The 26,829-nt window shown below is 38.6% G+C and overlaps 1 protein-coding gene, 1 long non-coding RNA gene and 1 pseudogene across 2 annotated transcripts; 1 reads left to right on the top strand and 2 right to left on the bottom strand.

Moving 5' to 3' along the window:
* Positions 1-4,229: 4,229 nt before the first annotated feature.
* On the bottom strand, positions 4,230-12,547 carry LOC137743266 (L-type lectin-domain containing receptor kinase IX.1-like). The gene is made up of 2 exons (XM_068483134.1): positions 10,931-12,547; positions 4,230-4,724 (listed from the first exon to the last, which is right to left on the bottom strand). The coding sequence occupies exons 1-2, from the start codon at positions 12,545-12,547 to the stop codon at positions 4,230-4,232; spliced, it is 2,112 nt and encodes a 703-aa protein (XP_068339235.1).
* A 2,725-nt stretch (positions 12,548-15,272) lies between these two features.
* Positions 15,273-21,246, top strand: LOC137743267 (uncharacterized). Its single transcript, XR_011069447.1, has 3 exons — positions 15,273-16,720; positions 20,048-20,139; positions 20,407-21,246. It is a non-coding gene; the product is annotated as an uncharacterized lncRNA (long non-coding RNA).
* A 693-nt stretch (positions 21,247-21,939) lies between these two features.
* On the bottom strand, positions 21,940-26,611 carry LOC137742807 (L-type lectin-domain containing receptor kinase IX.1-like; annotated as a pseudogene).
* Between the last annotated feature and the right edge of the window lie 218 nt (positions 26,612-26,829).

Raw genomic sequence — 26,829 nt, 5'->3', positions numbered from 1 at the left:
GCGGGAACAACTTGATCCTTTCTTGATGCCATTTGCGCTTTTTGCAAATTTGAAGTCAGAGATGAGAGGCAGAGAGGTCCTACCGGGTATGCCAAATTTGTAAATACGAAAATTCTGTATCAAATGAAACGAGAACACGTGTACAAAGTAGATTTGTATTAATGAATTTGTAGGGTTACAATCTTTGTTTACAACTTTCCTCTGATTCAATCTTCAAATTTGATGTAGATACATAGGTTATTGATCCAAGGTTTGCGATGACTTGATCTCGAAAGAACGATTGAACAATTGCTTCAAGTTTTGAGCTTAAAACAATGCGTGGATGATCTTTACTTTAGGTTTTGGGTTGCGGCAAAGGTAGCGTTGATGTAGGATTTCATTGATTCAAGAGTCTTAAAAACTTGATCTTGAATCGAACACCGTTACAAGTTTTGAGCTTGCAACAACATCTTGAAGGAATCGGCACAAGTGCTTGTTGATTCTGTAAGGGTGTGCTTCGGCTTTGGTCGAAAGAAAGTTTGGGCTTTGGTTGTGCGTTCTTCGAGGAGGGCTTTGGCAGCGTATTAGTCTTCAAAGATTTGACAGATGTTCTCCTTTTGTGAGAATTTCGGCCCTTTAATGTAGAAATTGTCAACCCCATTGTTGTCTTAGGACCTTGCATTTATAGAATTCTCAAAGCTTGCCTTTGGATGGATTTGGCTTTGATTTGTGTCTTAATTCATCCATGGGAAAATTTAGGCATGTTTTGTGTCATAATTTCAGCCACTTTCTCTTGCTTGGCCGAAATCTATAGGGCTTGTTGCCTATTTTGTGAGCAATCTTCAATTCTTGCTTGTTTTATGAAGATGCTTTAGCTTTCTTTCCGGTTTTGGGAACAATTTTGACCCCTTGCCGATTTTAAGGAGAGATTCCCCCCTCATTTGCCGAATTTTGGGGAAGTTTTATTCTTCCTTTGCTTGATTTGTGCCACATGTGATTGATGACTTGCCCATTTGTGATGAGTCATATGCCACGTGGAGCTTTGTGATGCATCATTTGCATGTAACGAAATTTACATGTCTACACACGTTAGGCATGAAGATTACAGAAAACTCAAGAAGATGATACCAACTCCACTGGTAATGGAATATCACCACTTAACTCGAGTAACAAGTCACCACATAGTGTTGAAGACTTTTTAGAGAGATGATTCTATTGGTTTAGCATGCAGGCTAATATAAAGAACTTTGTGGTTGAATGCAATGTGTGTTAGTCAAACAAATATGAGACTATAGCCTTTCCTGGATTGCTAAAACTACTTCCTATTCCTGAACAAGTATGAACATAGATAAGTATGGACTTTATTTTTTGATTGCCTCTATGTACGGAAAGTCAATCATCCACCATTATGAGTGATAGGGTCCCCATCTTTGTTAGTACCTTTTGGAAAGAGTTCTTCAAGCTACAAGTTTCAAAACTGTGCATGAGCTTAGTTCATCACCCTAAAGTGATGGACAAACCGAAGTGGTGAACAAGTGCTTGGAAACCTATTTAAGGTGTTTTGATGGGTGCCAATCCAAAAAATGGGTGCAATGATTAATTTCGGTTTAGTGGAGCTATAATACTTCCTATCATACGTCATCCAAATTCACTCCAACTAAACAAATCTCTGATTAGCAAACTGAATGAAAAAAAAAAAGCACAAACACAAATCCACGTCGTCTTCTCCGGGGAGACAAACTCGTCCATGTCTTCCTCCTAACCATCTTTTATGCATCCCCTTGCTACCTCCATCTCTATCTCTCTCTGTCATTTTTTTTTTTGGCCTATGAACAAGGAAAGGCAAACTGCCTCAGATTTGGCGTTATTGTCGAAGAATTAAAATTATATTTCAATATTTTCACACACCTTTCCCTTGTGGATGTATTCTTTGGATTGTTTTTAGATTTATTTTTCTTTAAACAAGGTAATTAGTATTACGAATTTGGTTTTTCCAGACACGTTGGAAAAATTGTATTTTTCGATTGCGGGTATTTTGTTGCTTTCATACATTTTGAGAAGTGAATACAGTAGCTGACAAATTAGCCAATTTAGGGCTTCTCTTGTCTTCACTTGTTTGGCATGCCGCTCATCTTGTAAAGATTCTTCCTCTTTTGCACATAGGCCATCTCTAACTGAAATGTTCAAAGGGCCAAAAATAGCCCGAAAATCATCTCCAACCGAGGGCCAGGTCAAAGGGTTCGTGGGCCCCACTGGAGAAAAAGGGCCAAAAGGCCAACCAGCTAGCCCAAAGCAGTTAGCTAGCCAACCTCGGGCCGAGCTCCCATTCAAACCCCAATGGCTAGTTGACGTCAGTTATTGTTAGTTTTTGAATTTTTTTTTTTTTTTGGGCCAAAATATTTTTAAAAATTTCTAAAAAATTCTCATTTTTTCCGATAAATACATAAGTCATTCCTACACCATTCCTCACAAAATTTTCACCATTTCAATTCTCACATTTTCTTAACTCTTCCAATAATATTTCCTTCAATTTTTTCAATAATTTTCAGTTGGCCTCATTTGCAATGAAAGGTAGGCTTGGACCCGAAAAGAAGATGAAGCTCTTTGCAGGACTTATAGATGAGTGTCAAAAGATAGTTTGAGGGGGAGTTCTCAAACAAGTGAAAGTGTTTGAATTCGTGTATCCAAAAAATACTTAGAGTTCTACGAAGGCACCGCTCCACCGAATACCACAAACCACGAGAGTTGTTCTTCAAGATGGAAGAAACATCTTCAGCCAAGTTTAAACAAATGGCATCAAGCACTGTTAGCATCCGCAAGTAGACATGAAAGCGACGCTAATTAGTACGACGAAATAAGTGTTTTCACAATTTATTTTAAATATTTAATTATATTACATTTAATTTCATAAATTAATTTCCTTAAATTTTTGTAATTATATTTTCTAAATACGTCAAGCGAATGAATTGTATATGGAGGGTACTTGAAACCCTTTCAGCATCAAACGATTTGAGTTTTTTTTCCCCGAAAAAGAGAGACAGGAGGAGGTATAGACGAGGACGACATAAGAGTAAACGTGTTGTTTACCCTTTCATAGAGAATTGATTGGGTGAAACAATTTTATAAATCAAAGATTTAAGCTTATAACTCTATCTACCTTGAATTAATATGACAATTTTAATTAAAATGATCCTCACAGGACCTCTTATTTACGTTCTTAGATAAGCATTACTGAGGAGAGAAGACCACGATATCTTGAAGTTGACAAGGTGACCATATTAATATGTTGTACATTTCAGATTTAATTTCTTATCTATATATTTATTGCTTCGTTTTGTTTGTGTGGTCAACGGCAGTGGCGGAGGGCCTGTGCAGGCTGTCGCGCCTACTCCATCGTCCTCTCGCATTTAATTGCTCAATTGAATTGATCTTTTCTTTCAACTTGGAGAAAGTTTGCAACTTGTTCGATTAAATGCCTTGAAGAGGAGGTCGAGACGAGGACAACTACTGGTACGAAGGCATTAAAATTGCCCCTTTTAATTAGCAGCCCAAACATTAATTTTGAAAGCTTAATCCTTATTTGGGAGCTTCTTTCATCTTAAACAAAAATATGATGCTAATGAAAAAGACTAGAGTCATTTCCTTTAATACTTAACTAAAACTCCAAAACTTCTTTTAGTTACAACAATATATTTGGCTTAGGGTTTAAGTGCATTTCACTTTGCATGCGAGGTTTTGAGTTTGAACCTACCTTCCCTCAGCATTGCTTGTACAAAAAAAAATATATTTGAGAGTTTCTACATCACCGTAAGGAAGCATATTTCTGGATATCTGCTACTGGTTGACGGGGCCAAAGTTAACGAATTAATAAACCGGGAAAATGTATTTTGGAAAGAAAATTTGTACAATATGGAAAATGAATTGAATTCATTGGAGTGCTTGAAAAATGGAAATGGTCAGCAATTAGCATTCAGAAGTCAGAATTGAAAGTTGGGTTTTTCTGCTAATCTTTTTGTTCTAATTTTCTTTCTTTCTAGAATTTGATAAAGACCTCTTTAAATACTTTGAGTACAGAAACGGGTAGAACAGTCAGCTTGGAGAACAGAGTCGAGCTTGTCCACTCTGAACTTCTTGTTTTTCCAGTTCCAGTGCATATACAATATAATCAAACATAAAAAATAAAAAATAAAAAAATAAAAAAATTACTAAACAAATTCTATATACGTAAAACAGAATCATTAAATTAAAATTTATTGTGTACCAAAGTGTGCTGATAGAGAAGAATTTGATGCAGATGATTTAGTGAACAGTGAGGAATTCGTGTTGTAACGATAACCTGAAGAATATGTTTCCCCTCTTTCCAAATCTGTAGTATCAGTAGACGAAATTGACAATGTTAGCGGAGGTGAAAAGTAGCCAACCACCGGCATCTTTGACGGGAGAGTAGGCAATGGGACTTCGAAATTAAGCACTTGAATTGTTTGTCGTATCGAAGGCCTGATCGTGTAATCCGGATGAGCACACCACAAACCAACAATCAACAAACACTCCATTTGTTTCTCATCAAACTCTCCACACAATTTAGGGTCAGCCGCTTCAATGACTTTCCCTTCTCCATAAAGCTCCCAAACCCACCCCACTATATTCATTTTACTCCTTCCCGACATGGGATCAATGGGTTTTCGCCCACAAGCTATCTCCAAAGCTACAACTCCAAAGCTGTAGACATCTGTTTCCTTGCTAGCCTTTGTTAGAAGAAGCATTTAGTCCCAAGCTAAGATTACAATAAACAATAAGATGATTTGAATGAATGAATCAGTGTATATATATATATATATATACATACATACCTGCAGAAGCCATGAGAATTGATGCAAACACACTGAAAAGAAGTTAACAGAAAGTCTTCTACTCACACAGCCCTTATGTCCAATACTAGCGATAGTCTAGTGATCGAGTGAACCAATTTCTGGTGAGCAGGGACTTTCATATTTATAGGCTATATTCCTAACATGATCCCAGCTATCATGGGATCAGTTAATACCTATTATATTTTACATCAAAATGGGATAAGATATAATACTCCCACAGTCCCTTAATTGCAGGAAACTTGTCTCCCACGTTCCCTCAATTTCAGGAGATTAGTCTGTTGACATGGTCATGACTTCTAATTGATTCAATCCACGTTTTTAGGTATCCTTATCATGATACGGAAGTTCAAAACCTAACATTCTCCCACTTTTGAACTTCCGCTGATCATGTCCCTTGTCCAACGCATCAAACCAATCCCTTCAGTGATCACTTGAATCATTTCAACCATACAACAATTCATATCTGCCATGAAGAGTTTCAAAGAGTTGAACCCCAGAAAATTCGTACGTTATAATTTGTACTAACACTCTGAGATCACATCCCCCAAAACTGCTCATGCATGATATTCACAGAGCAAGCAGACATATTCATCATGTCATTCATTCACACTCCCACTGATCAAGCCAAACATCATTGTCAAGCTTTTATTTAGCTCCAACGATAAGCCTTTTATAATGACCAGCTCATTAAACATTGGTTTGATCAGTAATTCATCATTTCATAAAACTGCACATATATATTTGTACATATACACAGTAGTTGAAACAATCATATTGAATTCATTGTCATAAAATAAACCAACATATGAATACAATAACTCATGCTTATTAAGCTTTCATGAAAAAAACAGAAAATGATGAGAGAAGTTTACCTTCATTCACGCATCACATAAGCATCAAAAGATTCCACAACACCCATGTACGTAACTTGATCTTTAAACACTCCAACTCCAAGAGGTTTTGTGAGAGAATCTGCCAGCATTTCCGATGTATTAATGTGCTCAATGGAAACTATCCCAGCCTTCACCTTTTCTTTCACTGACTGATATTTCACGTCCATCAACCTAGCTGCATAAGATTTTTTATTGTTTTTGGAGAAGAACACGGCTGCTTTATTGTCACAGAAAATGACAATTGGTCTTCTTATGCATTCAACAACCTGCATTCCAGTGATGAGATTCCTCAAGAAACTAGCTTGTTGTGAGGCTTCAAAACATGAAATATACTCAGCTTGCATTGTTGAAGTGGCCAAGGTTTTTTGTTTTGCACTTCTCCAAGATATTGCACCACCAGCCAACAGGAAAATAAACCCACTCGTGGACCTCCTGTCATCCTCACAACCTGCGAAATCAGAATCACAGTAGCCAACCAATTCTAATTTCTCAGATTTCCCATACACCAACATGTAATCTTTTGTCCTTTTCAGGTATCTCAGAACCTTTTTAGCTGCTGTCCAATGCTTTTCTCCTGGATTTGCTTGAAATCTTCCAAGCATACTTATGGCAAAGGCTAAATCCGGTCTAGTGCACACTTGAGCATACAATAGACTGCCAACGATAGACGCATATGGCCTGTTAGCCATCCCTCGCATTTCAATCTCATTACTGGGGCATTGAGACTTGTTTAATTTATCTCCTTTGCTCACTGGTGCTTCACCCTTTGAACAATCTTGCATGTTGTACCTTTTGAGCATTTTCTCAATATAGGTCTTCTGTGAAAGACCCAAAAGGCATCTTCTTCTATCACGAATAATTTCTATACCCAAAACGAAGGAAGCCTCACCCATATCTTTCATCTCAAACGTTCGTGACAGTAGTTTCTTTGTTTCCAGCAAGAGATTAAGTTCATTACTTGCTAATAAAATGTCGTCAACATACAGAATTAGAAAGATAAACCTCGAGCCACATACCTTGAGATACAAACAATCATCAATTTTGTTTTCAACAAAACCAAAACTGGTTATTTTCTCATCAAACTTTAAGAACCACTGCCTGGAAGCTTGTTTTAGCCCATAAATCGACTTTCTCAGTTTGCACACCATTTGTTCTTGCCCCATTTCAACAAAACCAGGTGGCTGGACCATGTAAATCTCCTCATCTAACACTCCATTTAAGAACGCAGTTTTCACGTCCATTTGGTGGAGTTCTAGATTGTAGTGAGCAACTATAGCAAGGATGATTCTGAGAGAATCCTTTGAAGAAACAGGTGAGAATGTCTCAGAGTAATCCAATCCTTCCCTTTGAGTATACCCCTTTGCAACTAGTCTTGCTTTATGCCTCTGAACCTTTCCTTTTAAGTCACTCTTTGTTTTGTATACCCATTTGCATCCAATGGGTTTTATGGACTCATTTGCTTCTGTCAAGACCCACACTCCATTCGAATACATGGAGTCCATTTCTTCTTGCATGGCTATCTTCCAATGCTCAGCCTTTTCACTTGTCATCGCTTGCTTGAAGGTAACTGGATCAATCTCTTTGCCTTCCTCATGTTCAGTTCTATCTCCATTTGCTTGCTGAAAATCAAGTGAGTCATCGACAGTCTTCTCTAGTTTCTTAGCTTCTCCTACATAAACAAGAAAATCTCCTGAAATTGGAGACTTTCTTGTACGTTGAGGTTGCCTTCTTGTTGCAGGAACCATTACTGATTGCATGGTAGTTGTACCATGATTTTCACCTTCATTATTTTGCATGTTGCAGACTTGTGTATTGCTGCTGCTTGATGCATGCTGGAAACCAGTAGCCCCACCAAAATCACTTTGATAAAAATCTTCATGGAATTGGTTTTGCGTGTCAAGAGTTGCAAAATCAATTTTGGTTGATGACATTGGGGAAATTGTTGTCACAGCCTCTTCTTCTTCTTCAAAAATAAAATCACGAGCCTTATCTCCATTTGATTCTTCCGCTTCAATAAACCTTGCACTATTTGTTTCAAATATTCTCGTATGTAAGGTTGGAGCATAAAACTTGTACCCCTTTGATCTCTCGGGAAAACCAATAAAACTGCAGCTTACAGTCTTAGAGTCAAGTTTCTTTGCCTCTGGATTGTACATTTTTGCTTCTGCCTTACATCCCCATACATGAAGGTGATTCAAACTAGGTTTTCTTGAAGTCCACAGTTCAAATGGAGTCTTGAGCACGGATTTACTTGGGACTCTATTCGATATATAATTTGCCATTTTAAGAGCCTCACCCCATAGAAACATAGGAAGATCTGTCCTACTCATCATGCATCTCACCATTTCAATCAAGGTCCTATTCTTTCTCTCGGCTACACCATTTTGCTGTGGTGTTCCAGGAGTAGTATACTGAGCTTGAATCCCGTTTTCTTCTAAGAACATGGCCATTGGACCCTTTTGTTGACCTTTCTCTGTGTACCTGCCATAATACTCCCCTCCACGGTCCGATCTCAAGATTTTAATTTTTCTTTTCTAGTTGTCTTTCCACTTCATTTTTGAAATTTTTAAAACAATCAAACACTTGATTTTTCTCGAATATAAGATATACATATGCATATCGAGAAAAATCATCAATGAAAGACACAAAATAGGCATTTTTGCAGATTGTTTGCGTGGAGAAAGGTCCACAAACATCTGAATGCACGACTTCTAAGAGGTTAAGACTTCTTGTGGAACCAATTTTCCTTGTGTTTGTTAATTTCCCTTTCCAACAGTCAATACAATTTTGCATATCATTAAAATCCAACGTTGGAAGCATTTGTTCTTTAACTAGAATTTCTAATCTTTGCTTGTTAATATGTCCAAGCCTTCTATGCCAAAGCATTGAAGACCCTTCATTAGTCAGAGACCTTTTCAAAGATAAATTTGATTCCACTGTCAAACATTTTGAATTTAACATTACTTGACAATTCATCCTCCAAAGATCATTGTTTAAGAAACAAAAACCAAGCAAAAGATTCATATTACTTTTCTTATAAATCTGTACACTTTCATCATCCCCAACAAAAACATAACCGTCTTTTACAAGCTTTGAAGCAGAAATTAAACTTCTAGTTAACCTAGGAACATAAAGAACATCTTGCAACTGTAAAACGAAACCACTTGACAACTTGAGCTTTAGGGTGCCTATTGCCTCCACAGCTACTTTATTCCCATCCCCAACGTGGACATCATAGACTTCATTTCTTGAAATTTCCCTTCTTGTGAATCCCTGCAAAGAATTGGTAATATGCACCGAACAACCAGTGTCAAACCACCAAGAATTTGGAGGGATTTCAACAAGATTAACATTAACACAGACAAAAACATTTTCAATTTTATTACCTTTCTTAGGTGCCCATTTCTTTCGTTTTTCACAGTCCCTCTTCAAGTGACCAAATTCTTTGCAGAAATAACATTTAATATTTTCTATGTTGCCTTTAAAACCTTGAGATCCCTTGGAGGATGATGGAGTATCATTTCCAGCAGCATGAGAATAGGAAAAAGGTTTATATGGCTTACCAGATGTCGAGATAGTTTTCCTCGTAGTCTCTGCCTTTATGAAATTCACTGTTTCATTTGACACCCTTTTGATCCTGCTTTCTTCTTGAACACATATGGAAATGAGATCATTTAGACTCCACTTCTCCTTTTGTGTGTTGTATGACGTCTTCAGTTGTTCATATGCATCTGGGAGGGAATTAAGGGCCATATGAACAACAAAAGCATCATCAATGGGAACCTCCAGGTCTGTGAGCTTCGCAGCAGCCTCCACTAGCTTCAGAATGTGTTCTCTGACAGTGCCTTTCCCATGATATTTCAGAGTTGTCAAGGTAGTCATGAGGTTTCCCATCTCTCCCTTCTCTGAAACCTTAAATTTTGCCTCAATTGCCTCCAGGAAATCCTTCGCTTTGTCAGTTGCAGGAATGCCTCCTCTAACAGCTTCACTAATGGATCGTTTGATCACCAATAGTGCCATGCGATTCGCTTTCTCCCATTTTTCAAATTTCACCCTTTGTTCAACGGTGCTATTGTTATCCAGTGCTTGTGGTTCATCTTCCCTCAGTGCCAGATCGTAGTCCATTAGTCCAAGAATAATCTCTACATCCTGTCTCCATTTTTTGTAATTTCCTCCACTTAAAGGCTCAATAGAGGAAAAATTCATTGAAGTGGGATTCACTGCAGAAGCCATGAGGTTAGACATTATGAAAACAATGAAGTAGGGAAAACACAGTAAGATACAACACCTTTGGGTGAGGAACATTTACTGCAAGAACTTAATCCATGCATATCCATTTAGTTATTTGTTAAAAATATTTCAAAACTCAAGTCTTTAGACAAGAATCCGAAACACAGTTAACCATTCACCAAACTATGCCCTATTCCATTAATCGAACCATTCATACATTGCCTTCTTTAGAAGATCTTATATGCATGTTATGATTAAATGAACTACGAATTCCCATACTTCTGATTTCTTAGTTTAACATTTCAATATGAACCCATTTTGATGTAGTTCATACGATTAATTATACAAAGAAAACATAACCACTCACGATCCTCCTTTATTTTGCAGTCACTGCAGAAGCCATATGAAGTACAGATACATATATACAAAAACTTGAATCTCAGTGAGACTAACAAGCTCTGATACCAATTGTTAGAAGAAGCATTTAGTCCCAAGCTAAGATTACAATAAACAATAAGATGATTTGAATGAATGAATCAGTGTATATATATATATATATATATATACATACATACCTGCAGAAGCCATGAGAATTGATGCAAACACACTGAAAAGAAGTTAACAGAAAGTCTTCTACTCACACAGCCCTTATGTCCAATACTAGCGATAGTCTAGTGATCGAGTGAACCAATTTCTGGTGAGCAGGGACTTTCATATTTATAGGCTATATTCCTAACATGATCCCAGCTATCATGGGATCAGTTAATACCTATTATATTTTACATCAAAATGGGATAAGATATAATACTCCCACAGTCCCTTAATTGCAGGAAACTTGTCTCCCACGTTCCCTCAATTTCAGGAGATTAGTCTGTTGACATGGTCATGACTTCTAATTGATTCAATCCACGTTTTTAGGTATCCTTATCATGATACGGAAGTTCAAAACCTAACAGCCTTTCCTGTGGTAAGACATTCAGGAGCCATGTAACCCATAGTTCCGGCCAAAACTGTTGTTTGTGATTGCTTTCCATGGTCCACAAGCCGAGCTAACCCAAAATCCCCTAGTTTTGCGTTGAAATTTGAGTCCAACATGATATTGCTGGATTTGATATCCCTGTGCAGCACACATTGTTCCCATTCTTCGTGTAGATACAACAACCCGGATGCCAAACCTAGAACAATTTTGTTTCTTGCCTCCCAAGCTAACAAGCTTTTCCCTTTGAACAAATGGGAATCTAAGCTGCCGTTGGACATGAACTCAGAGACAAGTAAGAGCTCTCTTTTTTCATGGCACCAACCAATGAGTTGCACCAGATTCCGATGCCTTAGCCGACTGATGATCCTTACTTCTGCTGCATACTCCTTCATCCCCTGTCTAGACTTGCTTGATATCCTCTTAACAGCAACGTACGTGTTTAAGTCTTTTATGAAGCCTCTATAAACCCCACCAAATCCTCCCTCTCCAAGCTTCTCTCTTTCGTCAAAATTACTCGTGGATGCTGCCAATGTTCTGTACGAAAACTTCTTCGGGCCTGTCCCCTTTTGGAATTCCTTATCGATCCAGTCATTAACCATTCCATCTTCTGAACTACTTCCCCTCTTCTTCCAGATCAAAAACCAAACCAAACCCAACCCACCAACTAAGAAAACAATCCCACCGGCACCCAACCCAAAAATTAGTCCTATATCGGTCCCATTTCCTAACTTGGGGTCAACAATGGGGCTCGGCTCAGGAACCACCGAAGTGTTCTTCGTTGCATTCTCTTCATCCAGTTGAATCGAATTAAAACTCCATGATTTGATCTTGTCCACAGCAGTCAGAGAACCTGTTGCAGCGGAGAACCCAACAATGACCCAACCCTGGAGAATCTCATTCAAATCAACCCTGCAATCGATATGCTTCATCACTTGAACATCATTGACATAACTTGTGAAAACAATACCAACATGGTTTGATGCAGAATCATAACTAATGCCAACACTATTGACTTGTCCGTTTGTAATACTACCATTCCACGATTCGGTCATCTTAGACTTCACAGAGTTGATGTCTACACCGACGTGATCTCCGGCTGGATCTTCCACGGACGTCACTTCATTCCGGTAGATATCAAACTCCACCGCCCAAAAAGGATACTGACTTTTTGACACGTTGTGGGGAAGGTTGTCGACGGGGAGTCCTAGACTGCCGCCTCTGCCTATTGTGCTGTTGAGTAAGGACCCGTTTGGTGCCAAAAAGAAGGCTAGTCCGTCCGCATAGGGTGTCTTGCCTCGGGAATCGATGACAAACGTGAAGTTTGTTGTGAAATCGGCAAGCTTTCCTGTGGCCTTGTCGCGGAGGAGGAAGGGTTGGCTGTAGGTGGCTCGACCGACACTTTGTTCATGTACGTCGTCAACAGTGCTTTTGGTGAGTCGAAGGAATTTTCCATCAATGTAAGCATCTCCCTCGAGAGATAAGGTGTTGATGCCATTTGGAAAGGTGGAGAAGTTGAAGGATAATGGAGATGCACAAGAAAATAATTGAGACAACAGAAGAAGGAGAAATTTGAGATGCCTTGGTGAGACAATCATTTCTAACAATTTTTTTTTTTTTTTTGGCAAGCTTTACAGATCAAATTGTGATCATCTAAAATACAGAAGCGAAAGTTGATCAGTTCAATTTTTGAAAGTACTTTTATCAGCAGCACTTTGCTTACCTGTTCAAATCGAGATACTCGTTTCTAGACGGACTTCATCAGAACGACCAAATTGACATTATAGTTGGACTTGTTTCATAATTTACTTTGGGTAGATGCAGATGCCAGCCATCCTTGTGCATCTGTTCCTACTTATTCAAGAGGGCGGGACCAGTAAAGATCATAGGTGGGCGAGTCCTGTGGTGTGGGGACCGAGGACTAATAAGTTTTGTCTTGGACTCCTGGTGGATTAAGCGCCAAACTTGAACGACTTGATATATAAAAGAGTAGGTCAATAATCATATGGCAATGTCGCCATTTATCTGCTAGCTAGAATGATAATAAAGGCCAAATGACATCTATAGTTCCTCTAGTTTCTCCAAGTTTCACTATTCATATATATAGCATACGGACCGGTCATGGCGCAACATAGCTCGATGCTTCTTTAGCAACCATTTTGCAAGTGTTATCCAAAGAAACACTAGGATTTTAATACAACCATTGGTTATGCAATTAATAAACCGTTTCTAGCCAGTGAAAACTCTTGTAAACAGAAGTGCTTCCCAAACATGTCATTCCTTAACCCATCGAAAAATAATAGGACTTAAATGAGCGTTGGGTAGTCAGCCAGGAACACCTAAAAGGAAATCAAGAGTTGGAGAGAGTTGAATTGAAGGTTTAAATGTGTGTATATTGTTTCTTTTCGCGTGGTTGACGAGCCAAAGTTATGGAATAGATGAGTTCAATTAGGGTTCGAAATAGAATGACAATTGATAACTCAATTCTTTAGAATGAATTCCATATTAATGGGAGGAGGAACCAATTGCAAGGACTTGTAAAATAAGTTGGGCTACTCAGCATAATTACCTATTGGTTTTACTCAACTTTCTTCATTGACTGACTGCCGAGGAAAAGTTCGGGATTATGCAGAGGTGGCCACATAAATAGCTTCTCCAGTATTACTCTCATTGTTGTCTAGTTCTACTGCTGGTCCTGAAGAAGACCAAACTGAGTCTTTAGGCGACTCTTATAGCATTAGTTCTTCATAGTACATTGCATCTTGTTGAATAACTTCTTATAAATTCCATCACTTTGGTCAGCGAACAAGTGTAATTTAATAAGTGTTATATACTCATTTAGAGATGTTTTTAAAAGTAAGGATGTCCTTAGAGCAATTCCATCCCTAAAAACCTTGCGTCAGCACCCAGCCCATTTATTCACTTAGTGAACAGTGATAGACCCCAATAAACAGTAATAGGCCAAATGCATCTCCACCCCTAACAAAAAATAGCATAATCCATTTTATTAAAATATGATTAAATAAAATGAATCTCCAATTGGACCTTTAAAATAATGATTTTAATAGGTTTTAAAAACCTATTTCCTTACCCAATCATTTGACCGGTTCTCTCTACTCTCTCTCTCTCTCTCTCTCTCTCTCTCTCTCTCTCTTTTCGAGCTCACTTCCGTGAGCTCTCCTTCTCCTTCCTCTTCAAAACCTTCAACAAATCAAACACAAAATATTATTTTTGTAATCCCTAAAGCTCAAGGAACCCAACCATGGCCTTGCATGCGGCATCAGTGCATGGTGTGAGGTCCTACCATTGAAGCCGAGAGCTTGAACTCTCCTTAGATCTCTCTCCCTTTGTTCGCTTTTGCGGGTCCAAGGGTTTGGTGTTGCTAGATCTCTCTCAGCGATTTGAATCCCTCTCCGGGTTCGAACGCACACACTCTCTCTCTCCCCCATGGTGGACTCACACTTCACGACTGCATCACAACCGTAGATCCAAGTCGCCGATTCCATCCCTAACGTCAGCATGGTGTCATACGAGTCGGTCCCAAGGTCTATCAATTTTGGGCTGGCCTGGAGACCAGCTTAGGCTGGGTGCCAGGCAATCCTATGGGCTGGAGAGACTTCCCTAGGTGCTGGGCCATTTTTTTTGTTGTGTGTCGGCTTATCCCACCCCCGGTGGAAGTGCTCTTACTGAACTTCTTATTTTTGGTGTGCAAGTCAAGAATCGCGTACGTTCAGTTCTCGTTTAATTTATAGGTTTTCTTCAAGAATTATCCATGTAAAAAACGGTTCAATTAGTAATTATTCAGCCAATTGATTATTCGCCTGTTCGTTTCAATTTTATCTAACGTTGGCTATTGAGGGTAAAATGCCCATAGATTAGTAGAAGCCTTGGGCCAGTTTTTTACTGGTGAAGTAAACAGTGTTTTTGTCTCATTTTAAATTACCAAACAATTTCGAAAATCTATGGGGTCAATGTTGTACACATCAACATATAACGATCTAGATAATGTCTTAGGCCTCCCATTGTAGACAGTCTAGTGGTGGCAATTTTGTGTACACAAGTCGAGTTACGGGCACGGTTAAGGCTAACATCGATACGACAGAATTATTAGTCGGGTGATTTATTTTTTCAAACCTAACACTGCTAGAAATTTTGCCAATGGGCACTGAAGGGTGTTGCTAGGAATATTGGTCACGGCTTAGCTTGTTATTGGGACAATTTTATATAGAGTCCTACTGATTTTCCTTCATGCATTTTAACTTTGTACCAATAACAGAATGATAATATATAAATATACACACACACACACATCATTACTTTAGTCTAAAGAAGGCTTTTCAATTGCACTGTACAAATGAATAGTTTTTGGATCCGAATTTCACTTTATTTACGGACATGCTATTGCTCTAAGGATTTTGTATGGGCTTTGCGGGTTTGGGCTGTCACTGGGTTGGTGGGTTTTGTTTGTGGTTGGGTTTTTCGGATGGATGGCCGACACGGGCAGGCCTAGCCTGCAACGATGCCAGTGAGAAGAGAGGGGAGGTGTCATGGGATGCGAGGGAGAAGACAGAGAGAGGAGGAGTCGTCCGATGGCAGAGAGAAGAGAGAGGGGTCGTGCGATGCCAGAGAGAAGAGAGACGAGGACTTCTGGAACGAAAAATTGGAGGAGAGGGGGAGGGGTAGGATGAGCAAAGCAATAGGTAGGGCTGCCCGGAATTTGGGTTTTTTTTTTTTTTTTTTTTTTTTCTCTCAGTGAGCTCTACTTAGAGAAACAGTGAGGCAGGAAGGGACGCCTAAACCTAGGGTTGGTTTCAGATATTTGGTTCCAGCTGGAAGCTATCTCTGCAAGCATTCATGAGCATTTCTCCCAGCTAGCAGCTTGAATTCCTTTCAAAGCTAAGTGTCCCATTTGGACAGAATTTTCCCTTATTTCACTGTTTCTCGTCTGAACCTACTCAGAAACATGCTTTTTTTCCTGCTTTGTTTTCTGTTTGGTTCTGGTTCGGTTCTTCAACTTTTAGTTGGGAGTGCAAGATTTCTTTTTAAATTACTAAATTGGGACAGAAAAACAGATATTTTGTGCTGCTTTCTTCACTGTCTCATAATACCACTTCCTTTTCATTTTTCTTTTTCTTCCTGTTGTGTTGGTCTTTCAGTGTTATAGCTTCTCTGCATAAATCAAATTGTATGCATTTTGCCCCTTTTTGTTCATTACCCTATTATTTGTTGTTGTGCTGACCCTGTGAATCAAATGCTCAGTTTTTATATCCCTCTAACATACATTATGCATCTGGTTTTTGTTCATTCACATACAATGTGCCGTGAATCGTTTGCTAACAAATCTGTTGAGATATGTTATTTTTGGTAGGAAATTATGGTTCCTGTTGTTAGAAATAGATATAATTTTTCTGTATGGTTTGATTATAGCTTATGTCTTTGAACAAGCATGCTTTTAAAGTTGCTGTAAAGTGTTTGTCATCCTAAACATGATCAGCAACTTTGGCTTTCAATGCGTTTTTCATGATGAAAACAACGAATATATTGATCTTCAAAACCACGGTTTAGGGTTGACTGTCATTCGATGTATAGAATTTTACCCCTTTTATTAGTTTTTTAATATTTCAATCCTCTTTCAAAATACTAATCCCTAAACTTATTAAATTTATTGACCAGGTGATTTTTCACTTCTACCCGAAGTTCGTATTTCTCGGATTGGTGTTGTGTGTAGATTACTGGTGATCAGCTTGCTAAAGCATTGTATTTAGGTCAAGGTATTTGACATTCCTGTTTTAAACTTTTCAGTTCCTTTCTGTGATTTGAATTGGAACAAAATCAGTAAATAGAATAGACTGATTTACTATCTGTGATTTTCTGAAGAAAAAAAAAAGTCATTTTTTAATTGAGCTCTGTTTTAACTTTTTGGTATTTGTGCCTGTGTGTTTGTTTATGTGTATATCTGTGTGTCTGTGTACATGTATGTCTGTGTACATTCACTGCCCGATTTCTTTGTTTATAAATTACGTATTCAGTTTCTATTTTTTGTGTCTCTTCGTTACTTTCTGCGATTTTCTTTTGATAAAAACCTAATTGCAGGTTCTTCTCTCTCTGTATTGAGTTATCAGTGGTGATGTATGGAGTAATCAGTAGCAATTATTTTCTGTCTTCTTGCCCATAAAAGATTACTGATAATATGTTTTTTTCTGTTATTTTTCCCTCCCAAAGAGAATCAGAGTTGGTAATGACAAGGGTATGTAGCATGCTATAGCTCAGTCTTAACATGTCGTTATACCATAGGTTGTTTCATATGATGTTGAATAGCTTCATGGATTGTTTCTTACGGGGCAGGCTGTGTATGTTTTCTTACTTAAGAAGAAAAAAAAAAAAATTAATGAGAGGAGCCTCAATTGCAATGTTCTAAACTCCCTCTCTGCTTATTTTTCTATTTTCCGTACTTTGTATGTTTCTACTTAGATCGATGCGTTTAAACCCTTGAATTGAAATTTATTTGACAGACTTTAAAGTTTTTGCCTTTTTGGTGCTCTTTGATACTTATTTTCTTTTGTTTATCTGGATTAATGTTTTTCCTGCACTCTTAATCCTTGCAGTTCACATAGTCCTTATTGATCCTGCAATTGTTGTTCTTAACTCAGGAGAGAAATAACAAGTCCATCACGTATTAGAAAAATCAGTTTTGCCCAGTGATGGAAATCATTACAGGATTAAAAACTAGAATCCGACTTTGGAAGAACTTCCATTCTCTTCTAAAACAGCTTCCACCAACGAAAAACGTTCTTGCAGATGTTTAACTGCACATAGTAATGGAAAAAGATAATAGGTCAGAAGTTAATAGCTTACACCCATTTTTCAAACACGGTGGTTGTTTGTTTTGAACCTACACCAGGTTCACCCTATATCAGCAGTTTCCCACTCACACCAGCATAAACATTGAGTTTGATAAAAAAAATATATTGGTAGATTTGTGTATGCCCCCTTGGGAACTAATTCTGTGTGGAATTTTGTTGTATGGTTTATGGAGTAAATACATGTTGCATGACGTGACTTATTCGAGTTCATTAGAGGGTCGTGGTGATGCCCATGGAAAGACAAGCTCAGGTCCATTCCATGTTCTTTTGTGATCTTTGCTTCACAGTTCAAACGGGGGAAGTTTTGCTTCTGTGATGATATTTGGGTTGGGATTCCTATTTTAGTGTCATTTTCTGCCATATGTATAGGATCTCTTTGCCACAATTAATCACCCCAAAAAAATTATTTGCATTTGATTGTTTGCATAAACTTTTTGAGTGCTCTTTAATGTCAATACTAATTTGCCCATGACTATATCTTTAATAGGTTGGATTACCATAGACACTACCCTTCCGTAATTGCCTTGATTTATGCATGATGGAACTAATTTACTTTAGAATAGATAATTTTTCTGGTCTTCTTACTATTGTTGCAATGTTTTTTCAACGTTACAACCTGTCTGCAAAAATGCATTCTATGTGTTTTGCCTGTTTTAGTTCATCTTTCTATTGTTTGTTGTTGTCATGGTCACCCTGTGAGTGGAATTCTCAATTGTCTATTCCTTCAGACTACATGATACATCTATTTTTTTGTTCATTCACAAATGATACCACATGCTTGAAATTTTTATGTCATCACTTTGTTGGTTATTTTGTGTGTTCTTTCTAATTACTTTGCTTTTGGTTATCGGTGTCTACATCATGGCTTTTTGTTAGTGAAAAGCCAACTAAATTTGATGGTTCATAGTCTTACAGAGGGCTTTTAAACATAAACCAGCTTTGAGAGTCATACTCACCCATTGTTGATTTTCCTTGCATGCAAATTTCCTGCCCAAAGTTTTTGAAACTATGTTCTCAAACGACTGCATCGGCATATCTTTCCAACTTCTAATAGTCTTTGGTGCTAGAACATCTTCTAACTTCATTCTAAAAAAAATTATTCATAAGTAAAGAAATGTAAAAGCTGTTAAGTAAACTGAATTCAAGTTTGCCTACAGCTTCTAATTGTGTCGTTTGAAAATCCTTAATTCTGTGTTGGATTTTAATATTGTACCCAGTCAATCTGAGGAAATCCATTTGATTTCTAAGAATTGTGTGAAAAAATAGGCAAATACATCGAGACCTTCAACCTGCTTATTTTACAGTCTTTTAACTTTTTTTTATTTTTATTGATCTTTGTTATTTTTTTTTGGGGTATCTAATAGGCCACTTTTGGCACATCTCGGTTGTACTTTTTTTTTCCAAAGCATGCCACATTTGAAACTTTGAATTTTTGAGTTTATACATATCTATTTCTCATTAGTTAATGCTTAACATTTGCCCTTTTGTTTCGAGATTAGAATGAAATCATTCTTATTTTTCCTGGTATTTTAAAATGGGATATGGTATTTGGAATATATGGTTTGCATTTGGTTTGTGTGAGTCATACTTTGCCTGAAGTTTTATATCCTTCTCAAATCTCTTTAAGCTCCTTGCTCTGTGTACAATTTGCTTGAAAGTTGTTTAGGATTGTTTTATATATTTTTTTAAAGGGGATTTAAAATTTTACGTGTTGTGCGTAAAGTGTTTCAACATGTTGTCCTATGCCTGAAGTGTCTTTGGCATTTGATGTGTGACGTTTACCTTTGTTGCATCTCACTTTATCTCTTCATTTACAATGCTATAACCTTTCGCCGTAAAATGTTTTAATATAGTTATCTCGAATATCTTACCATCACCATTTTGCCACAGATTAAGTTCATATCACGACCTCAATGCATTTTATGGGTGGGGATGAGCGGTACAAATTTTTGGTTTTAGTACGTTTTTGAGTTTGTTGGAATGTCTTGATTAACTTTTTTTAAATAATCTATCATCTGAAATGGAAAAGTTGAATGCGAAAAAAGGTCATGGTGATAAGTGATATCTTCCCATTCTTAGCTGCTTCTCTTTTGTGAAATCTAAATCTGTCGTAGATTAAGTTCGTTATAATGTTCCAGCTCGAGTCCATTGCACTGTCACAGATTGAGTTACTTTTCCTGTGTCCATATGTTTGTGCTTTGAATTCTTACTCTGAATCTCATTAATTTTTTGCAGTTTGGATCAGACTTTCATTGGAACATTGTGATCTCCTCTTCCTGCTACCTTTGATCTAGGGGTCCGGAGCGATTGCACTTGAATCAAAGTTGGTATGTCGCCTAAACTTTGATGTGTTGTTTCACCATAGTTTTCCTTTCAAGCAACGCAAATTTATCATTTTTCAATCGATTGTTTGGTTTTCTCAGTTTATATCGTCTGTTTGCTCTGTGCTTTGTTTCTCATTCTTGGTTGTCTCTGTAATCCTTTGATAGTTCATAAATTTACATGCTATTTGGATACTAGGAATATTTATGGAACCCAAACAAGATTGTTTTCATTGCTCGGCTCTGTAACATTTTTCACAGAGCTGTTGACAGGGAGGCACATACTGTTACCTACTCCAGGTGCTCGGTTGAGTAAGGACCCGTTTGGCGCTAAGAAGAAGGCCAGCCCCTCGGCATAGGAGGGGGTGGTACTGTTTTTTGTGTTGATCATGAACATGAAACTTGTGCTGAAATCAGCGTGAAACTTGTGCTGAAATCAGCAAGTCTTCCTGTATCATTGTCCTGGAGGAGGAAGGGTTTGCCATACCTGACACGGCCAAAACTTCCATTAGCCACAAGTGTTTCCCCTCCCTCTCTGCCTTTGGTGAGGTGAATGAGTTGGTTGCGGATAACAGCATCTCCCTCGGTAACTAATTTTTTCAACACATCCGTACTGTTGGTGTGATCACCTTGTCGAAAGTGGGAAATTTCATAATAAAGGAGCTGCAAAAGGGATTAACAGAAGCAGGAGAATAACAAAGAAGTGATGATCAAGCTTTGGTGAGAGGACTACCATGATAGCCGAGTTATTGGCAGCCATTTTTGCTTTTGGTGGGAAAAAAAAAAACACTGGTGCTGACAGAGACGACAGAGACTTTCTTGTCACCAAGTCACCGTGTGACAAATGGGGGACCTCTAAAATAAAGAAGCAGATGATTGCAGGGTGAAATTTACAGTTGAAAATGTGTAAACAAAGTTTGATTGGGAGGAGGACTTGGAGACCTGGTTGACTGAATCTAGTGAAATTGTTCCCAAACCAGCGCTTGGGGCCATCAACCTTGTCACTGCTGGTTGGCTTGCACACTTACAATCTGGCACTTTACTTTATTTCCAGAAAGGGATATCGAACGCACGACCTCAAGTGCAGAAATAAATACTCAGTTGAATTATATATTAACCAACCATCAGTCAATGGTGCAATGCACGACGTTAAATATAGTTTTTATATTAAATTTGATTGTTTTTGGCTTTTCATATTTCAAAGCTATGTTTTATTAGGTTCTAGTAACTATAATCGTTAGTAATAAGTATTTATCCTACCAATGTTTGTAATCTTTCTATTTAAAGGACTCCATATGTATTTTTGGAAGACTTGAATAAAATTAAAATATCATTTGCTTAGTGCAATCGAAGTAAGTTGTTTCTCCTTCTAAAATCAAGTGTGAGGCTTGATCGTGTGAGTGAATTCATGATTAGAGTCGTTAGTGATTCCGTTGCCCCTAGTAGAGTGATTCTTAGGTTCTATCCCCTTAGAGACGTGAGTGATTTTGTCCTCCTGGTTGAGCTATTCCTAGGTTACTACCCCTTGTCTTTTCGAGACCCTTGGGAATCACTCAAAAAGACAAGAGGTAGTAACCATTTTGTAAGGTCCGAAACTTAATAATTTTCCTGAACTACGAAATGGTTCTCTTCATTTCAATGATGAGTTTCTTGAAAAAGTACATTAGAGAAAGTTTATGGGTAAATTGTCTTGTATATTTGTACTCCTGTAAACAGAGAAAGTTATGGGCCAATCCTTTAAAGTTCATCTCTACCGAATCCAAAGGATCTAAGCTCTCACCGACGCCTTCCGGGACCAAAGAATTGGTGTTCTCCATGTCACCATGGCCTGAGGACCCAGTTTTTTCTTCAGGTCTGGTGGTAGAACTAGACGACACTGATAGTGATATTTCAGGAGCAGAGGTAGTCATTGGCGTCCTTGATGGGAGAATGAGCAACGGAAGTTCGGATTTGTAGTTAAGCACTTGAAACACTTGTATTGAAGGTCTGGATTTGTACTCTTGACAATCAACAAGCACTTCATTTGTTCATCATCAAAACTTCCACACAACTTCGGGTCAGCTGCTTTTATTGAGCTTCCTTTCCTGTGAATTAAGCTTTCCGTCTTTGATGCATCCCTCTTATCATCAAGTGGTTGGTGCGACTTGCTCGGCAAGGGGTGAGTTCACCCATTGATCCTCTTGAATTACAAGTTTTTGCCTTTGAAAAGCGCTTTTTCTTTGCCAAAACCCTGCAAAATTCCCCTAGCCATAGACTTGCCACCTAATTTTGTCACGTCATAATAATTTTCAAATACTGGGCCCAGTAACTGTTCAAATAGGCAACGACTGAATAGGCATTGGACCGTTGGTGATTTTATGAAGGAATTGGGCCGGTGCAAAGGCCCAAAGTTTATTTTCAATTCAGATGGCAGCCATTTTTGCTTTTAGTGGGAAAGAAAAACACCGGTATCACCAATTCATCATGTGACAAACGAGCGGTCTCTAAAACAGGGAAGCAAATGATTGCAGAGTTGAAATTTCCAGTTAAAAATATATACACAAAGGTTGATTGGCGGGAGGACTTGGAGACCTGGTACTGACTGTAGTGAAAGTGTTCCGAAACCAGCACTTGGGGCCATCAACTTTCTCACTGCTAAATGGGGCTTGCAACGCTTAATCTGGTACTCTTCTTTACTTCTTGGAAACTGCTGTAGTTTCTTTTCGGTGCATTTTTCCTGAATTCTCCGGTCTTTTTAGAGTAATATTAGAGATATCAAATTTTTACATCAAATTTTGTAACGTGATTTTTTATGATTGAATTATTACTTAAATTTTTTTTTTATTTTTTTTTCAAATATTATTTAAATGTGTTTATTTCTTATTGCTGATTTTTCAATTTAGTAAATTGAATTTTATCTTAACCATCATTCAATGTACTTTTATAAGGTCCAAAACTCTAAAATTTTCCTGAATTACAAAATGGTTCTCTTTATTTCAATGGTGAGTTTCTTGACAACTTACATTAGGAAAGTAATAGCCCAACCCTTTAAATTTCATCTCTACCCTGAATCCGAAGGGTCTAAGCTCTCAACAACACCTTCCGGGACCAACGAACTGGTGTTATCCATATCGCCATGGCCTGAGGACCCACTTTTTTCTTGAAAACTAGTGGTAGAACTAGACAACGCTGAGAGTGATATGTCAGGAGAGGTAGTCGTTGGCGTCCTTGATGAGAGTACTGCGGGGTCTAAGATCACAACCACACCTTCAGGGACCAAGGAAACCATGGCTTGAGGACCCTTATTTTTATTCTCAATACGGGTGGTAGAAATAGACGACGCTGAGAGTGGTATGTCAGGAGAGGTAGTCATTGGCGTCCTTGATAGGGGTGTAGCAATATTCGACTCTGGGTGTAAGACCACAGTGACAGGTTCCGAAGGGTCTAAGCTCTCAACGACACGTTCCGGAGCCAAGGAATTGGTGTTATCCATATCTCCATGGCCTGAGGACCCACTGTTTTCTTGAAAACTGGTGGTAGAACTAGATGACGCTGAGAGTAGTATGTCAGGAGGAGAGGTAGACATTGGCGTCCTTAATGGGAGAATGAGCAACGGAACTTCGACTTCGCAGTTAAGCACTTGGATCACTAGTCGCATTGAAGGTCTGTAACTGTAATCTGGATGAGCACACCACAGCCCGACAATCAACAAGCACTCCATTTGTTTTCCATCAAAACTTCCACACATCTTCGGGTCAGCTGCTTCGATTATCTTCCCTTTTCCATAAAGCTCCCAAACCCACTCAATTATATTGACTCGACCACTTGCCAACCTTGGTTCGATGGCCTTTCTCCCACAGGAAATCTCCAAAGCAACAACTCCGAAGCTGTAGACGTCAAATTCCTTGGTAACTGTCTGTGTGGCAGCATACTCTGGAGCTAATAACATAGTGTCCCAGTGCTTTTCACATGGATACCGAGCTAATCTAAAATCCCCAAGTTTAGCATTGAAATCCGAATCCAACATAATGTTGTTGGATGTGATCCCCCGATGGAGCACACATACTTCGCAATGTTCCTGTAAATAAAGCAATGCAGAAGCCAGGTCTTGAGCAATTTTGTATCTTACCTCCCAAACTAATGAGATCTGTGCTTTGAATAAATAATTGTATAAGCTTCCGTTAGGCATGAACTCGTAGACAAGTAGGAGTTCTCCTTTTTGCTGGCGCCAACCAAGAAGTTGCACCAGATTCCGATGTCTAAGTCGACTGATAATCGTTATTTGTGATGCATATAAGTCGACTGATAATCGTTATTTGTGATGCATACTCCTTGAGCACCAGTTCAGATCTTGACATCTTCTTCACGGCAACATGTATGTTCCACTCTTCTATGTAGCCTTTGTAAAAGGCACCGTATCTTCCAACTCCAAGCAATTCTCCATCAGAAAAGTTCCTCGTCGCCCTAGCCAACTCTTTATAACCAAATTTCTTCAGGGAGATCTTTTCACCCAATTCATTAGGAATGGTAAGGTCTATATCAGCCCTTCCTCCTGTTGCTCTTTTCTTGCACGAGTTATACAAACCCAAACCTAAAATACAAGCCAAGATAAACCCACCAATAGCACTACTGATCACGACTCCCATTCGTTTCTTCCGTCTTCTTGACTTGACATTATTAGTTCTAGGGCTTGGCTCAGGAACTAGAGATTGACCTTTATTTTCTTGGCTGAAAAGAGCAAGGGATCCATCACCTACCAGTGAAGTAGAAGTAAAATTCCATGACATGATGTCAACCAGAGCGGGAGCAGTACCCGTTGAAGAAGAAAACCCGACAATTACCCAATCCGGCAAGTTTTTATTCAGATCAACCAAGGAACTGAGAGAAATAATCACTTGCTCTCGGGTATCATTGGCATAAGTGGTGAGGGAAACACTAAGATTTTTCGAACTCGAATTATAACCAATCCAAGCATGATTATGTTCTCCTTCCACAATACCACTATTCCACGGCTTGGTAATATTATTCAAAGAGTCGATTTTTATCCCCACGCGACCGCAGTCTGGATCCTCCACCGTTGACCTTGAACTCCGGAAGGTAACAAACTCCACAGCCACAAACGGGTACTCATTGCTTGGCTCTGTAACATTTTCCACCGAGCTGTTGACTGGGAGGCCCATATTGCGACCTCCTCCAAGTGCTCGGTTGAGCATGTTAGACAAATAAGGAATATGGTTGGAGTCCTTGTGTAATTGTATATAATATTATTATTGGAAGAATAAGCCGTTCTACAGCCGTCAAGCCGTCCTACAGCCGTCCTACCTTGTCCTACCTACACACTAGCCGTCCTACAGCCGTCAAGCCGTCCTACAGCCGTCCTACAGCCGTCAAGCCGTCCTACCTTGTCCTACCTACACACTAGGACGGCTACCTTGTCCTACCTACACATTAGGACGGCTACCTTGTCCTCTACAGTCGTCCTACCTACACACTAGGACAGCTACCTTGTCCTACCTACACACTTGTATCATGTATATATATCCTTGTAATCTTGTAGAGAAACACAATGAGAAAAAATTAAGCATTCTCTTCCATTTGCATTCTCTTCCATAAGCATTCTCTTCCATTTGCATTCTCTTCCATTTTTCCACATTCATGTATCAATAACAAATATAATTTTTAGCCTACATACTTTTTTCTACATAGCAAGGATCCGTTTGGCGCTAAGAAGAAAGCAAGCCCCTGGTCATGTGGGGGGACAGTACTGTTTTTGCCATCAAATCTAAATGTGAAACTTGTGTTGAAATCGGCAAGTTTTCTGGTATCTTTGTCCCGAAGGAGGAAGGGTTCGCCGTAAGTCGCTCGGCCAACACTTCCATGAGTTGTTTCCCCACCCACGTACTCTTTGGTGAGGTGAATGGATTGGTTGGCGATAACAGCATCTCCCTCGGTAATTAATAATCCAGTACCGTTGGTAAGATCACTTTGTTGGAAAGTGGGGAAATCGAAAGATAAAGGAGTTGCCCAAGGGATTATCAGCAGCAAGACAATAACAAGGAAGTGATGGACAAGATTCATCGAGTCGAGTGCGATGATGGCAGCCATTTTTGGTTTGGTGGGAGAGACAATGTTGCTCTAGAAAAGAGCAGACTGCGGAGCCATTTATGATAGGAAAAAAATGTAACGAAAGTGTTCCGAAACAGGGGAGACCAGAACTTTCAGACAATCTCCTTTGGAGATGGCTCCGCGTGATGATAACTTTCTTGTACACAATTTAGTTTTTACGTCAATACAAAATTGTAAACTGAAAGCATTTATTGCAGTCGCTTTTACGGTCTGGTCAATAAGCTTTTGTCAAGAACATTTTCCATGAAATTCCCTAGACCGTACCATCTTTCTTTTTCCTTTTCATTTATACAATCGACATGGGGGAGGGGTCATCGAAAATTACAAACTTATCTGGCGTGGACTGATGACTTGGCTTATCAAGGACAACCATTTTGCTATGTTTGTCGGAAGGAATCCTCTCCCATTTCTTCCATCAAGTCCATTTAGATCATAAATCTGGACTTTTAAAATTTGATTCAACAGTTATAAACAGAGATTCATTTTAAAAGTTATAATAATTTTAACTGTTAAATCAAATTTCAAATGCCTGAATTTGTGGCCTTGGCGGACTTAGTGAAAGGGATATGGAGAAGATCTATTTCCATGTTT

The sequence above is a fragment of the Pyrus communis genome, chromosome 8 (genome assembly GCF_963583255.1).
Source record: "Pyrus communis chromosome 8, drPyrComm1.1, whole genome shotgun sequence".
Taxonomy (NCBI): Eukaryota; Viridiplantae; Streptophyta; class Magnoliopsida; order Rosales; family Rosaceae; genus Pyrus; species Pyrus communis.
The sequence above is the reverse complement of the archived record's forward strand: the minus strand, read 5'-3'. Positions and strand labels throughout refer to the sequence as shown.